The sequence below is a fragment of the Aquarana catesbeiana genome, linkage group LG07 (genome assembly GCF_042186555.1).
Source record: "Aquarana catesbeiana isolate 2022-GZ linkage group LG07, ASM4218655v1, whole genome shotgun sequence".
NCBI lineage: Eukaryota > Metazoa > Chordata > Amphibia > Anura > Ranidae > Aquarana > Aquarana catesbeiana.
Genome location: NC_133330.1, coordinates 344,681,721 through 344,698,066, shown reverse-complemented (window position 1 = coordinate 344,698,066; position 16,346 = coordinate 344,681,721). Strand labels below are relative to the sequence as shown.

Sequence of the window (16,346 nt, the reverse complement as noted above, 5' to 3'; positions counted from 1 at the left end):
AGGGGAGGGGGGGGTCTATAGATATCTGTATGGGGGGAGGAGGGAGGGGGTCTATAGATATCTGTATGGGGGGACCCGCGACGGAGGAGGGGGTCTATAGATATCTGTATGGGGGGAGGAGAGGAGGGGGTCTATAGATATCTGTATGGGGGGAGGGAGGAGGAGGGGGTCTATAGATATCTGTATGGGGGGAGGAGGAGGAGGGGGTCTATAGATATCTGTATGGGGGGAGGAGGAGGAGGGGGGTCTGATAGATATCTGTATGGGGGGGGAGGAGGAGGAGGGGGTCTATAGATATCTGTATGGGGGGAGGAGGAGGAGGAGGGGTCTATAGATATCTGTATGGGGGGAGGAGGAGGAGGGGGGTCTATAGATATCTGTATGGGGGGGAGGAGGAGGAGGGGGGTCTATAGATATCTGTATGGGGGGAGGAGGAGGAGGAGGGGGTCTATAGATATCTGTATGGGGGGGGAGGAGGAGGAGGGGGTCTATAGATATCTGTATGGGGGGGGGAGGAGGAGGAGGGGGGTCTATAGATATCTGTATGGGGGTGGAGGAGGAGGAGGGGGTCTATAGATATCTGTATGGGGGGAGGAGTGAGGAGAGGGGTCTATAGATATCTGTATGGGGGGAGGAGGAGGAGGGGGTCTATAGATATCTGTATGGGGAGGAGGAGGGGGGTCTATAGATATCGGTAAGGGGGAGGAGGAGTGGGGGTCTATAGATATCTGTATGGGAGGGAGGAGGGGGTCTATAGATATCTGTATGGGGAGGAGGAGGAGGGGTCTATAGATATCTGTATGGGGGAGGAGGGGGGTCTATAGATATCTGTATGGGGAGGAGGAGGGGGTCTATAGATATCTGTATGGGGGAGGAGGAGGAGGAGGGGTCTATAGATATCTGTATGGGGGGGGAGGAGGAGGAGGGGGGGTCTATAGATATCTGTATGGGGGAGGAGGAGGAGGGGGTCTATAGATATCTGTATGGGGGGAGGAGGAGGAGGAGGGGGTCTATAGATATCTGTATGGGGGGAGGAGGAGGGAGGAGGGGTCTATAGATATCTGTATGGGGGGAGGAGGAGGAGGGGGTCTATAGATATCTGTATAGGGGGGGGAGGGAGGAGGAGGGGGTCTATAGATATCTGTATAGGGGGGAGGAGGAGGAGGGGGTCTATAGATATCTGTATGGGAGGAGGAGGAGGGGGTCTATAGATATCTGTATGGGGGGAGGAGGAGGGAGGGGGTCTATAGATATCTGTATGGGAGGAGGAGGGGGGTCTATAGATATCTGTATGGGGGAGGAGGAGGAGGGGGTCTATAGATATCTGTATAGGGGGGGAGGAGGAGGAGGGGGGTCTATAGATATCTGTATGGGAGGAGGAGGGGGGTCTATAGATATCTGTATGGGGGGAGGAGGAGGAGGGGTCTATAGATATCTGTATGGAGGAGGAGGGGGTCTATAGATATCTGTATGGGGAGGAGGGGGTCTATAGATATCTGTATGGGGGGGAGGAGGAGGAGGAGGGGTCTATAGATATCTGTATGGGGGAGGAGGAGGAGGGGGTCTATAGATATCTGTATGGGGGGAGGAGGAGGAGGGGGTCTATAGATATCTGTATGGGGGAGGAGGAGGGGGTCTATAGATATCTGTATGGGGGGAGGAGGAGGGGGGGTCTATAGATATCTGTATGGGGGAGGAGGAGGAGGAGGGGGTCTATAGATATCTGTATGGGGAGGAGGAGGAGGGGGTCTATAGATATCTGTATGGGGAGGAGGAGGAGGGGGGTCTATAGATATCTGTATGGGAGGAGGAGGAGGGGGTCTATAGATATCTGTATGGGGGGAGGAGGAGGGGGGTCTATAGATATCTGTATGGGGGGGGAGGAGGAGGAGGGGGTCTATAGATATCTGTATGGGGGAGGAGGAGGAGGGGGTCTATAGATATCTGTATGGGGGGAGGAGGAGGAGGGGGTCTATAGATATCTGTATGGGGGAGGAGGAGGAGGGGGTCTATAGATATCTGTATGGGGAGGAGGAGGAGGGGGGTCTATAGATATCTGTATGGGGGGGAGGAGGAGGAGAGGGGGTCTATAGATATCTGTATGGGGGAGGAGGAGGGGGTCTATAGATATCTGTATAGGGGGGAGGAGGAGGAGGGGTCTATAGATATCTGTATGGGGGGAGGAGGAGGAGGGGGTCTATAGATATCTGTATGGGGGGAGGAGGAGGAGGGGGTCTATAGATATCTGTATGGGGGGAGGAGGAGGAGGGGTCTATAGATATCTGTATGGGGGAGGAGGAGGGGGTCTATAGATATCTGTATGGGGGGAGGAGGAGGAGGGGGTCTATAGATATCTGTATGGGGGGGAGGAGGAGGAGGGGGTCTATAGATATCTGTATGGGGGGAGGAGGAGGAGGGGGTCTATAGATATCTGTATGGGGGAGGAGGAGGAGGGGGTCTATAGATATCTGTATGGGGGGAGGAGGAGGAGGGGGGTCTATAGATATCTGTATGGGGGAGGAGGAGGAGGAGGGGGTCTATAGATATCTGTATGGGGGAGGAGGAGGAGGGGGTCTATAGATATCTGTATGGGGAGGAGGAGGAGGAGGGGGTCTATAGATATCTGTATGGGAGGAGGAGGAGGGGGTCTATAGATCATCTGTATGGGGGGAGGAGGAGGAGGGGGGTCTATAGATATCTGTATGGGGGAGGAGGAGGAGGGGGTCTATAGATATCTGTATGGGAGGAGGAGGAGGAGGGGTCTATAGATATCTGTATGGGGAGGAGGAGGAGGAGGGGGTCTATAGATATCTGTATGGGGGAGGAGGAGGAGGGGTCTATAGATATCTGTATGGGGAGGAGGAGGAGGAGGGGGTCTATAGATATCTGTATGGGAGGAGGAGGAGAGGGGTCTATAGATATCTGTATGGGGAGGAGGAGGAGGGGGTCTATAGATATCTGTATGGGGGAGGAAGGAGGGGTCTATAGATATCTGTATGGGAGGAGGAGGGGTCTATAGATATCTGTATGGGGGAGAGGAGGAGGGGGTCTATAGATATCTGTATGGGGGGAGGAGGAGAGGAGGGGGTCTATAGATATCTGTATGGGGGAGGAGGAGGGGGTCTATAGATATCTGTATGGGGGAGGAGGAGGAGGGGGTCTATAGATATCTGTATGGGGGGAGGAGGAGAGGGGGTCTATAGATATCTGTATGGGGGAGGAGGAGGGGGTCTATAGATATCTGTATGGGGAGGAGGAGGAGGAGGAGGAGAGGAGGAGGGGTCTATAGATATCTGTATGGGGGAGGAGGAGGAGGAGGGGTCTATAGATATCTGTATGGGGAGGAGGAGGAGGGGGGTCTATAGATATCTGTATGGGAGGAGGAGGGGGGTCTATAGATATCTGTATGGGGAGGAGGAGGAGGGGGTCTATAGATATCTGTATGGGGGGAGGAGGAGGGGGGTCTATAGATATCTGTATGGAGGAGGAGGAGGGGGTCTATAGATATCTGTATGGGGAGGAGGAGGGGGTCTATAGATATCTGTATGGGGGAGGAGGAGAGGAGGGGGTCTATAGATATCTGTATGGGGGGAGGAGGAGGGGGTCTATAGATATCTGTATGGGGGGAGGAGGAGGAGGAGGGTCTATAGATATCTGTATGGGGGAGGAGGAGGGGGGTCTATAGATATCTGTATGGGGGGAGGAGGAGGAGGGGGTCTATAGATATCTGTATGGGGGGAGGAGGAGGGGGTCTATAGATATCTGTATGGGGGAGGAGGGGGTCTATAGATATCTGTATGGGGGGAGGAGGAGGGGGTCTATAGATATCTGTATGGGGGAGGAGGAGGAGGGGGGTCTATAGATATCTGTATGGGGGAGAGGAGGAGGGGGTCTATAGATATCTGTATGGGGGGAGGAGGAGGGGGGTCTATAGATATCTGTATGGGGGGAGGAGGAGGGGGTCTATAGATATCTGTATGGGGGAGGAGGAGGGGGGTCTATAGATATCTGTATGGGGGAGGAGGAGGAGGAGGGGGTCTATAGATATCTGTATGGGGAGGAGGAGGAGGGGGTCTATAGATATCTGTATGGGGGGAGGAGGAGGGGGTCTATAGATATCTGTATGGGAGGAGGAGGGGGTGTATAGATATCTGTATGGGGGGAGGAGGAGGGGGTCTATAGATATCTGTATGGGGGGGAGGAGGAGGAGGGGGTCTATAGATATCTGTATGGGGGGGGGGGAGGAGGGGGTCTATAGATATCTGTATGGAGGAGGAGGAGGAGGGGGTCTATAGATATCTGTATGGGGAGGGAGGAGGAGGAGGGGGGGTCTATAGATATCTGTATGGGGGAGGAGGAGGAGGGGTCTATAGATATCTGTATGGGGGGAGGAGGAGGGGGTCTATAGATATCTGTATGGGGGGAGGAGGGAGAGGAGGAGGAGGAGGGGTCTATAGATATCTGTATGGGGGGAGGAGGAGGAGGGGGGTCTATAGATATCTGTATGGGGGGAGGAGGAGGGGTCTATAGATATCTGTATGGGGGAGGAGGAGGAGGAGGGGGTCTATAGATATCTGTATGGGGGAGGAGGAGGGGGTCTATAGATATCTGTATGGGGGGAGGAGGAGGGGGTCTATAGATATCTGTATGGGGGGAGGAGGAGGGGGTCTATAGATATCTGTATGGGGGGAGGAGGAGAGGGGTCTATAGATATCTGTATGGGGGGAGGAGGAGGAGGGGGTCTATAGATATCTGTATGGGGGAGGAGGAGGAGGAGGGGTCTATAGATATCTGTATGGGGGGAGGCGGAGGGGGTCTATAGATATCTGTATGGGGGAGGAGGAGGGGGTCTATAGATATCTGTATGGGGGGGAGGAGAGGGGGTCTATAGATATCTGTATGGGGGGAGGAAGGAGGGGGTCTATAGATATCTGTATGGGGAGGAGGAGGGGGGTCTATAGATATCTGTATGGGGGGAGGAGGAGGGGGTCTATAGATATCTGTATGGGGGGAGGAGGAGGAGGGGGTCTATAGACTATCTGTATGGGGGGAGGAGGAGGGGGTCTATAGATATCTGTATGGGGGAGGAGAGGAGGAGGGGGTCTATGAGATATCTGTATGGGGGGAGGAGGAGGAGGAGCGGGGTCTATAGATATCTGTATGGGGGGAGGAGGAGGAGGGGGTCTATAGATATCTGTATGGGGGAGGAGGAGGGGGTCTATAGATATCTGTATGGGGAGGAGGAGGGGGTCTATAGATATCTGTATGGGGGGAGGGAGGAGGGGGTCTATAGATATCTGTATGGGGGGAGGAGGAGGAGGGGGTCTATAGATATCTGTATGGGGGGGGAGAGGAGGGGGTCTATAGATATCTGTATGGGAGGAGGAGGAGGAGGGGGTCTATAGATATCTGTATGGAGGAGGAGGAGGAGGGGGTCTATAGATATCTGTATGGGGGGAGGAGGAGGGGGGTCTATAGATATCTGTATGGGGGAGGAGGAGGAGGAGGGGGTCTATAGATATCTGTATGGGGGGAGGAGGAGGAGGGGGTCTATAGATATCTGTATGGGGGGAGGAGGAGGAGAGGGGTCTATAGATATCTGTATGGGGGAGGAGGAGGAGGGGGTCTATAGATATCTAGTATGGGGGGAAGAGGGGGGTCTATAGATATCTTAGGGGGGAGGAGAGGGGTCTATAGATATCTGTATGGGAGGGAGGAGGAGGAGGGGGTCTATAGATATCTGTATGGGGGAGGAGGGAGGAGGGGGTCTATAGATATCTGTATGGGGGGAGGAGGAGGAGGGGGGTCTATAGATATCTGTATGGGGGGAGGAGGAGGGGTCTATAGATATCTGTATGGGGGAGGAGGAGGAGGGGGTCTATAGATATCTGTATGGGGGGAGGAGGAGGAGGGGGTCTATAGATATCTGTATGGGGGGAGGAGGAGGAGGGGGTCTATAGATATCTGTATGGGGGGAGGAGGAGGAGGGGGTCTATAGATATCTGTATGGGGGGAGGAGGAGGAGGGGGTCTATAGATATCTGTATGGGGGGAGGAGAGGAGGGGGTCTATAGATATCTGTATGGGGGAGGAGGAGGAGGGGGTCTATAGATATCTGTATGGGGGGAGGAGGAGGAGGGGGTCTATAGATATCTGTATGGGGGAGGAGGAGAGGGGGTCTATAGATATCTGTATGGGGGGAGGAGGAGGAGGGGGTCTATAGATATCTGTATGGGGGGAGGAGGAGGAGGGGGGTCTATAGATATCTGTATGGGGGGAGGAGGAGGAGGGGGTCTATAGATATCTGTATGGGGGAGAGGAGGAGGGGGTCTATAGATATCTGTATGGGGGGAGGAGGAGGAGGGGGTCTATAGATATCTGTATGGGGGGAGGAGGAGGAGGGGGTCTATAGATATCTGTATGGGGGGAGGAGGAGGAGGGGGTCTATAGATATCTGTATGGGGGGAGGAGGAGGAGGGGGTCTATAGATATCTGTATGGGGGGAGGAGGAGGAGGGGTCTATAGATATCTGTATGGGGGGAGGAGGAGGAGGGGTCTATAGATATCTGTATGGGGGGAGGAGGAGGAGGGGGTCTATAGATATCTGTATGGGGGAGGAGGAGGAGGGGGTCTATAGATATCTGTATGGGGGGAGGAGGAGGAGGGGGGTCTATAGATATCTGTATGGGGGGAGGAGGAGGAGGGGGTCTATAGATATCTGTATGGGGGAGGAGGAGGAGGGGGTCTATAGATATCTGTATGGGGGAGGAGGAGGAGGGGGTCTATAGATATCTGTATGGGGGAGGAGGAGGAGGGGGTCTATAGATATCTGTATGGGGGGAGGAGGAGGAGGGGGTCTATAGATATCTGTATGGGGGAGGAGGAGGAGGGGGTCTATAGATATCTGTATGGGGGGAGGAGGAGGAGGGGGTCTATAGATATCTGTATGGGGGGAGGAGGAGGAGGGGGTCTATAGATATCTGTATGGGGGGAGGAGGAGGAGGGGGTCTATAGATATCTGTATGGGGGGAGGAGGAGGAGGGGGGTCTATAGATATCTGTATGGGGGGAGGAGGAGGAGGGGTCTATAGATATCTGTATGGGGGAGGAGGAGGGGGTCTATAGATATCTGTATGGGGGGAGGAGGAGGGAGGGGGTCTATAGATATCTGTATGGGGAGGAGGAGGGGGTCTATAGATATCTGTATGGGGGGAGGAGGAGGAGGGGGTCTATAGATATCTGTATGGGGGGTGGAGGAGGAGGGGGTCTATAGATATCTGTATGGGGGGGAGGAGGGGGTCTATAGATATCTGTAGGGGGGAGGAGGAGGGGGTCTATAGATATCTGTATGGGGGGAGGAGGAGGAGGGGGTCTATAGATATCTGTATGGGGGGAGGAGGAGGAGGGGGTCTATAGATATCTGTATGGGGGGGAGGAGGAGGGGGTCTATAGATATCTGTATGGGGGGAGGAGGAGGAGGGGTCTATAGATATCTGTATGGGGGGGAGGAGGAGGGGGTCTATAGATATCTGTATGGGGGGAGGAGGAGGAGGGGGTCTATAGATATCTGTATGGGGGGAGGAGGAGGAGGAGGGGGTCTATAGATATCTGTATGGGGGGAGGAGGAGGAGGGGGTCTATAGATATCTGTATGGGGGGAGGAGGAGGGGGTCTATAGATATCTGTATGGGAGGAGGAGGGGGTGTATAGATATCTGTATGGGGGGGAGGAGGAGGGGGTCTATAGATATCTGTATGGGGGGAGGAGGAGGAGGGGGGTCTATAGATATCTGTATGGGGGGGGAGGAGGAGGGGGTCTGTAGATATCTGTATGGAGGAGGAGGAGGGGGTCTATAGATATCTGTATGGGAGGAGGAGGAGGAGGGGGTCTATAGATATCTGTATGGGGAGGAGGAGGGGGTCTATAGATATCTGTATGGGGGAGGAGGAGGGGGGTCTATAGATATCTGTATGGGGGAGGAGGAGGAGGAGGAGGGGTCTATAGATATCTGTATGGGGGGAGGAGGAGGAGGGGGTCTATAGATATCTGTATGGGGGAGGAGGAGGGGGTCTATAGATATCTGTATGGGGAGGAGGAGGAGGGAGAGGGGGTCTATAGATATCTGTATGGGGGAGGAGGAGGGGGTCTATAGATATCTGTATGGGGGAGGAGGAGGGGGTCTATAGATATCTGTATGGGGGGAGGAGGAGGGGGGTCTATAGATATCTGTATGGGGGGAGGAGGAGAGGGGGTCTATAGATATCTGTATGGGGGGAGGAGGAGGAGGGGGTCTATAGATATCTGTATGGGGGGAGGAGGAGGAGGGGGTCTATAGATATCTGTATGGGGGAGGAGGAGGAGGAGGGGGTCTATAGATATCTGTATGGGGGGAGGCGGAGGGGGTCTATAGATATCTGTATGGGGGGAGGAGGAGGGGGTCTATAGATATCTGTATGGGGGGAGGAGGAGGGGGGTCTATAGATATCTGTATGGGGGGAGGAGGAGGGGGTCTATAGATATCTGTATGGGGGGAGGAGGAGGGGGTCTATAGATATCTGTATGGGGGGAGGAGGAGGGGGGTCTATAGATATCTGTATGGGGGGGAGGAGGAGGGGGTCTATAGATATCTGTATGGGGGGAGGAGGAGGAGGAGGGGGTCTATAGATATCTGTATGGGGGGAGGAGGAGGAGGGGGTCTATAGATATCTGTATGGGGGGAGGAGGAGGGGTCTATAGATATCTGTATGGGAGGAGAGGGGGTCTATAGATATCTGTATGGGGGGGAGGAGGAGGGGGTCTATAGATATCTGTATGGGGGAGGAGGAGGAGGGGGTCTATAGATATCTGTATGGGGGGGGAGGAGGAGGGGGTCTATAGATATCTGTATGGGAGGAGGAGGAGGAGGGGGTCTATAGATATCTGTATGGGAGGAGGAGGAGGAGGGGGTCTATAGATATCTGTTATGGGGGGGAGGAGGAGGGGGTCTATAGATATCTGTATGGGGGAGGAGGAGGAGGAGGAGGAGGGGGTCTATAGATATCTGTATGGGGGGAGGAGGAGGAGGGGGTCTATAGATATCTGTATGGGGGGAGGAGGAGGAGGAGGGGGTCTATAGATATCTGTATGGGGGGAGGAGGAGGGGGTCTATAGATATCTATATGGGGGGAGGAGGAGGGGGGTCTATAGATATCTGATATGGGGGGAGGAGGAGGAGGGGGTCTATAGATATCTGTATGGGGAGGAGGAGGAGGAGGGGGTCTATAGATATCTGTATGGGGGGAGGAGGAGGAGGGGGTCTATAGATATCTGTATGGGGGGAGGAGGAGGAGGGGGTCTATAGATATCTGTATGGGGGGGAGGAGGAGGGGGTCTATAGATATCTGTATGGGGGGAGGAGGAGGAGGGGGTCTATGGATATCTGTATGGGGGGAGGAGGAGGAGGGGGTCTATAGATATCTGTATGGGGGGGAGGAGGAGGAGGGGGTCTATAGATATCTGTATGGGGGAGGAGGAGGAGGGGGTCTATAGATATCTGTATGGGGGGAGGAGGAGGAGGGGGTCTATAGATATCTGTATGGGGGAGGAGGAGGAGGGGGGTCTATAGATATCTGTATGGGGGGAGGAGGAGGAGGGGGTCTATGGATATCTGTATGGGGGGAGGAGGAGGAGGGGGTCTATAGATATCTGTATGGGGGGAGGAGGAGGAGGGGGTCTATGGATATCTGTATGGGGGAGAGGAGGAGGGGGTCTATAGATATCTGTATGGGGGAGGAGGAGGAGGGGGTCTATAGATATCTGTATGGGGGGAGGAGGAGGAGGGGGTCTATAGATATCTGTATGGGGGGAGGAGGAGGAGGGGGTCTATAGATATCTGTATGGGGGGAGGAGGAGGAGGGGGTCTATAGATATCTGTATGGGGGGAGGAGGAGGAGGGGGTCTATAGATATCTGTATGGGGGGAGGAGGAGGAGGGGGTCTATAGATATCTGTATGGGGGGAGGAGGAGGAGGGGGTCTATAGATATCTGTATGGGGGGAGGAGGAGGAGGGGGTCTATAGATATCTGTATGGGGGGAGGAGGAGGAGGGGGGTCTATAGATATCTGTATGGGGGGAGGAGGAGGAGGGGGTCTATAGATATCTGTATGGGGGGAGGAGGAGGAGGGGGTCTATAGATATCTGTATGGGGGGAGGAGGAGGAGGGGGTCTATAGATATCTGTATGGGGGGAGGAGGAGGAGGGGGTCTATAGATATCTGTATGGGGGAGGAGGAGGAGGGGGTCTATAGATATCTGTATGGGGGGAGGAGGAGGAGGGGGTCTATAGATATCTGTATGGGGGAGGAGGAGGAGGGGGTCTATAGATATCTGTATGGGGGAGGAGGAGGAGGGGGTCTATAGATATCTGTATGGGGGGAGGAGGAGGAGGGGGTCTATAGATATCTGTATGGGGGGAGGAGGAGGAGGGGGTCTATAGATATCTGTATGGGGGGAGGAGGAGGAGGGGGTCTATAGATATCTGTATGGGGGGAGGAGGAGGAGGGGGGTCTATAGATATCTGTATGGGGGGAGGAGGAGGAGGGGGTCTATAGATATCTGTATGGGGGGAGGAGGAGGAGGGGGTCTATAGATATCTGTATGGGGGGAGGAGGAGGAGGGGGTCTATAGATATCTGTATGGGGGGAGGAGGAGGAGGGGGTCTATAGATATCTGTATGGGGGGAGGAGGAGGAGGGGGTCTATAGATATCTGTATGGGGGAGGAGGAGGAGGGGGGTCTATAGATATCTGTATGGGGGGAGGAGGAGGAGGGGGGTCTATAGATATCTGTATGGGGGAGGAGGAGGAGGGGGGTCTATAGATATCTGTATGGGGGGGGAGGAGGAGGAGGGGGTCTATAGATATCTGTATGGGGGGGAGGAGGAGGAGGGGGTCTATAGATATCTGTATGGGGGGAGGAGGAGGAGGGGGTCTATAGATATCTGTATGGGGGGAGGAGGAGGAGGGGGTCTATAGATATCTGTATGGGGGGAGGAGGAGGAGGGGGGTCTATAGATATCTGTATGGGGGGAGGAGGAGGAGGGGGTCTATAGATATCTGTATGGGGGGAGGAGAGGAGGGGGTCTATAGATATCTGTATGGGGGGGGAGGAGGAGGAGGGGGTCTATAGATATCTGTATGGGGGGGAGGAGGAGGAGGGGGTCTATAGATATCTGTATGGGGGGAGGAGGAGGAGGGGGTCTATAGATATCTGTATGGGGGGGAGGAGAGGAGGGGGTCTATAGATATCTGTATGGGGGGAGGAGGAGGAGGGGGTCTATAGATATCTGTATGGGGGAGGGAGGAAGGAGGGAGGGGGGGTCTATAGATATCTGTATGGGGGGAGGGAGGAGGAGGAGGTCTATAGATATCTGTATGGGGGGGAGGAGGAGGAGGGGGTCTATAGATATCTGTATGGGGGGAGGAGGAGGAGGGGGTCTATAGATATCTGTATGGGGGGAGGAGGAGGAGGAGGGGGTCTATAGATATCTGTATGGGGGAGGAGGAGGGGGGTCTATAGATATCTGTATGGGGGGGAGGAGGAGGGGGTCTATAGATATCTGTATGGGGGAGGAGGGGGGGTCTATAGATATCTGTATTGGGGAGGAGGGGGTCTATAGATATCTGTATTGGGGAGGAGGGGGTCTATAGATATCTGTATGGGGGGAGGAGCCATCCCTTTATGACTGCAGTATCACCATCTTCTGATGGCTCCTCCCAGCAGGATAATGCACCATGTCACAAAGCTCCAATCATCTCACCACTGGACAATGAGGTCCCTGTCCTCCAATGTCCTCCACACTCACCACATCTCATCCAATAGAGCACCTTTTGGGATGTGGTAGAACGGGAGATTGGCATCATGGTTGTGCAGCCAACAAATCTGCAGCAACTGTGTGATGTTATCAGGTCACTATGGAGCAAAATCTCTGAGGAACGTTTCCAACACCTTGTTGTATCTATGCCACCAAGAATGAAGGCCAAAGGGGTCCAACCCGCTACTAGCAAGGGGGACCTAATAAATGGGGGAGGGGAGAGTAAGTTACGGATATAAATCACAGGAAGTGACAATTTGTAGAGGGATGAATTAAACATTCTATAGTAACTTTGTATCACATCGACCAATCAGAATTCATTGATCTGATCTGGTATTGAATGAAGGTCTCCATGTTCAGCATCTAACATCTCTCCTCCAATCAGGGTGAAGAATGACGACTGGAGCCGATGTCCGGGATATTTTGGAGCTGGGGGGAGGGGAGTCGGAGACCCCCGGGATCATCAGCAAGAAGGACATCATCAATGCAGACAAGGTGCGTCCCTGAGAGGTGCAGAATCCGTCCAATGTCAGCCGACCAATCAGGAGGGTCAACCTTCATTCCCGCACATAGCTCCGACATATACCACAGCGCTGTACAGAGATCACTGAGCCAATCACACCAGTCTCTGTACAGAGGAGCTTACACTCTAATGTCCCCTCCCCCCACAGTCACATCAGTCTCTATACAGAGGAGCTTACACTCTAATGTCCCCTCCCCCACAGTCACATCAGTCTCTATACAGAGGAGCTTACACTCTAATGTCCCCTCCCCCACAGTCACATCAGTCTCTATACAGAGGAGCTTACACTCTAATGTCCCCTCCCCCACAGTCACATCAGTCTCTATACAGAGGAGCTTACACTCTAATGTCCCCTCCCCCACAGTCACATCAGTCTCTATACAGAGGAGCTTACACTCTAATGTCCCCTCCCCCACAGTCACATCAGTCTCTGTACAGAGGAGCTTACACTCTAATGTCCCCTCCCCCCACAGTCACATCAGTCTCTGTACACAGGAGCTTACACTCTAATGTCCCCTCCCCCACAGTCACATCAGTCTCTGTACAGAGGAGCTTACACTCTAATGTCCCCTCCCCCCACAGTCACATCAGTCTCTATACAGAGGAGCTTACACTCTAATGTCCCCTCCCCCCACAGTCACATCAGTCTCTATACAGAGGAGCTTACACTCTAATGTCCCCTCCCCCACAGTCACATCAGTCTCTGTACAGAGGAGCTTACACTCTAATGTCCCCTCCCCCCACAGTCACATCAGTCTCTGTACAGAGGAGCTTACACTCTAATGTCCCCTCCCCCACAGTCACATCAGTCTCTGTACAGAGGAGCTTACACTCTAATGTCCCCTCCCCCACAGTCACATCAGTCTCTATACAGAGGAGCTTACACTCTAATGTCCCCTCCCCCACAGTCACATCAGTCTCTATACAGAGGAGCTTACACTCTAATGTCTCCTCCCCCACAGTCACATCAGTCTCTATACAGAGGAGCTTACACTCTAATGTCCCCTCCCCCACAGTAACATCAGTCTCTATACAGAGGAGCTTACACTCTAATGTCCCCTCCCCCCACAGTCACATCAGTCTCTATACAGAGGAGCTTACACTCTAATGTCCCCTCCCCCACAGTCACATCAGTCTCTATAGAGAGGAGCTTACACTCTAATGTCCCCTCCCCCCACAGTCACATCAGTCTCTATACAGAGGAGCTTACACTCTAATGTCCCCTCCCCCCCCACAGTCACATCAGTCTCTATACAGAGGAGCTTACACTCTAATGTCCCCTCCCCCACAGTCACATCAGTCTCTATACAGAGGAGCTTACACTCTAATGTCCCCTCCCCCCCCACAGTCACATCAGTCTCTATACAGAGGAGCTTACACTCTAATGTCCCCTCCCCCACAGTCACATCAGTCTCTGTACAGAGGAGCTTACACTCTAATGTCCCCTCCCCCCACAGTCACATCAGTCTCTGTACAGAGGAGCTTACACTCTAATGTCACCTCCCCCCACAGTCACATCAGTCTCTGTACAGAGGAGCTTACACTCTAATGTCCCCTCCCCCACAGTCACATCAGTCTCTGTACAGAGGAGCTTACACTCTAATGTCCCCTCCCCCACAGTCACATCAGTCTCTATACAGAGGAGCTTACACTCTAATGTCCCCTCCCCCCACAGTCACATCAGTCTCTATACAGAGGAGCTTACACTCTAATGTCCCCTCCCCCCACAGTCACATCAGTCTCTATACAGAGGAGCTTACACTCTAATGTCCCCTCCCCCCACACATCAGTCTCTGTACAGAGGAGCTTACACTCTAATGTCCCCTCCCCCACAGTCACTCACTATTAACCCTTTCCCAACCAGCCGCCGCAGTTATACTATGGCAGGTTGGCTCTTCTGGTTGAATCGTTGTAGCTATACTTTGTTTTGCCTTTTGACCACTAGGGGGCGCGATGCTGGAGCCGATGTGTGTGCCCGTCAGTCGTGATGACCGCCCAGCACCTGTGATCGCTCCACACATAGACAGAATGGAGATCTGTCAATGTAAACAGACCGATCTCTGTGCTGTCAGGGGAGGGAAGAGCGATCGGTTCTTCATACTAAGTATAAACAGCGATCGCTCTCCTCCTCCAGTCAGTCCCCTCCCCCCACAGTTAGAATCACTCCCAGGGAACACATTTAACCCTTTGATCATCCCCCTAGTGTCGCCCCCTTCCCTGCCAGTGACATTTATACAATAATCAGGACATTTTTATAGCACTGATCTCTGTATAAATGACAATGGTCCCAAAAATGTGTTAAAAGTGTCCGATGTGTCCGCCGTAGTGTCGCAATACCGATAATCTCAGATCGCCGCCATTACTAATAAAAAAAAAAAAAAAAAATTATAAAAATGCCCTAAATCTTTCCCCTATTTTGTAGACGCGATAACCTTCACGCAAAGCGATCTATGTACGCTTATTGCAATTTATTTATTTGTTTTATTTTTTTTTTTAATTAAAAATATGTAGAAGAATAGAAAAAAAAACTAAACTGAGGAAAAAATTCACTTTTTAAAAAAAAAAAAAAAAATTGGGGATATTTATTATAGTAAAAAGTACATAATATTGTGTTTTTGAAAAAAAAAAAAAAAAATTGTCGGGTTTTTTATGTTTATAGCGCAAAAAATAAAAGCCGCCGAGGCGATCAAATACCACCAAAAGAAATCTCTATTTGTGGGGAAAAAAGAACGGCAATTTTGTTTGGGTACAGCGTCGCACGACCGCGCAATTGTCAGTTAAAGCGACGCAGCGCCGTGTCACAAAAAAATAGCCTTGTCATTGAGAAGCCAAATCCTCCGGGGCTGAAGTGGTTCATATTCTCCATGGATATAGCTCTGACCTATACTGTAGCGCTGTACAGAGACGTTCCTCATTTCTCTCTCTCTCTTTGTAGAAGAAATCTAAGAAATCTTCGGAGACTCTGACATTTAAGCGTCCGGAGGGGATGCACCGCGAGGTCTACGCTCTCCTCTATTCCGACAAGAAGTAAGTGCGCCCCTCAATTACTGAACATTGTCTGTTTTATCGGGGGGGTCACCTCTCCCTCCCCCGCACATCACATGACACGTTGGGGGAGGGGCCTGAGCTGTACAAGTGTGGGAAGTATGGCCTGTCTGTTCTCCTTCCACATGGGATGTTGTGCAGCTCTGTCTTCATCTTAGGGTTGTAACCCTCGAGGTTTGTATTCTATGCATTGAAATGTTCCACCTTTTGTGATGTTACAACTAAAAAATGTAATGACTACATATCCCATGGTACCATGCTGATTTCTGCACTAACTCCACCTCATGAAGCTCTGAAGGCGGGGCTCTGTGAAATGTGTGACACAGCAGTGCCTCCTCATAGGACGTAGTGACTACAAGTCACAGAATTCCAGGAGGTCAGTGTGTGGGGTCTTCACAAAGTACAGTGCCTTGAAAAAGTATTCATACCCCTTGAAATGTTCCACATTTTGTCATGCTACAACCAAACAAGATAAATGTATTTTATTGGGATTTTATGTGATAGACCAACACAAAGTGTCACATAATTGTGAAGTGGAAGGAAAATGATACAAATAAATATGTGAAAAGTGTGGGGGAGGGGCATTTGTATGGCGCCCCCTTTACTCTGATAACTAAAATCTAGAGGAACCAATTGCCTTCAGAAGTCACCTAATTAGTAAATAGAGTCCACCTGTGTGTCATTTAATCTCAGTATAAATACAGCTGTTCTGTGAAGCCCTCAGAGGTTTGTTAGAGAACCTTAGTGAACAAACAGCATCATGAAGGCCAAGGAACACACCAGACAGGTCAGGGATAAAGTTGTGGAGAAGTATAAAGCAGGGTTAGGTTATAAAAAAATCTCCCAAGCTTTGAACATCTCACAGAGCTCTGTTCAATCCATCATCGGAAAATGGAAAGAGTATGGCACAACTGCAAACCTACCAAGACATG

At 52.3% G+C, this 16,346-nt stretch overlaps 1 protein-coding gene across 1 annotated transcript in view; it reads left to right on the top strand.

Annotated features, from left to right (window-relative positions):
* Nucleotides 1–16,346, top strand: part of DMAP1 (DNA methyltransferase 1 associated protein 1) — a gene marked incomplete in the record, with an annotated part of 87,469 nt that overhangs the window by 13,136 nt on the left and 57,987 nt on the right. Inside the window, 2 exon segments of the mRNA XM_073593984.1 lie at nt 12,232–12,341; nt 15,305–15,396. Of these exon segments, the coding sequence (XP_073450085.1) occupies nt 12,240–12,341; nt 15,305–15,396 (194 nt within the window).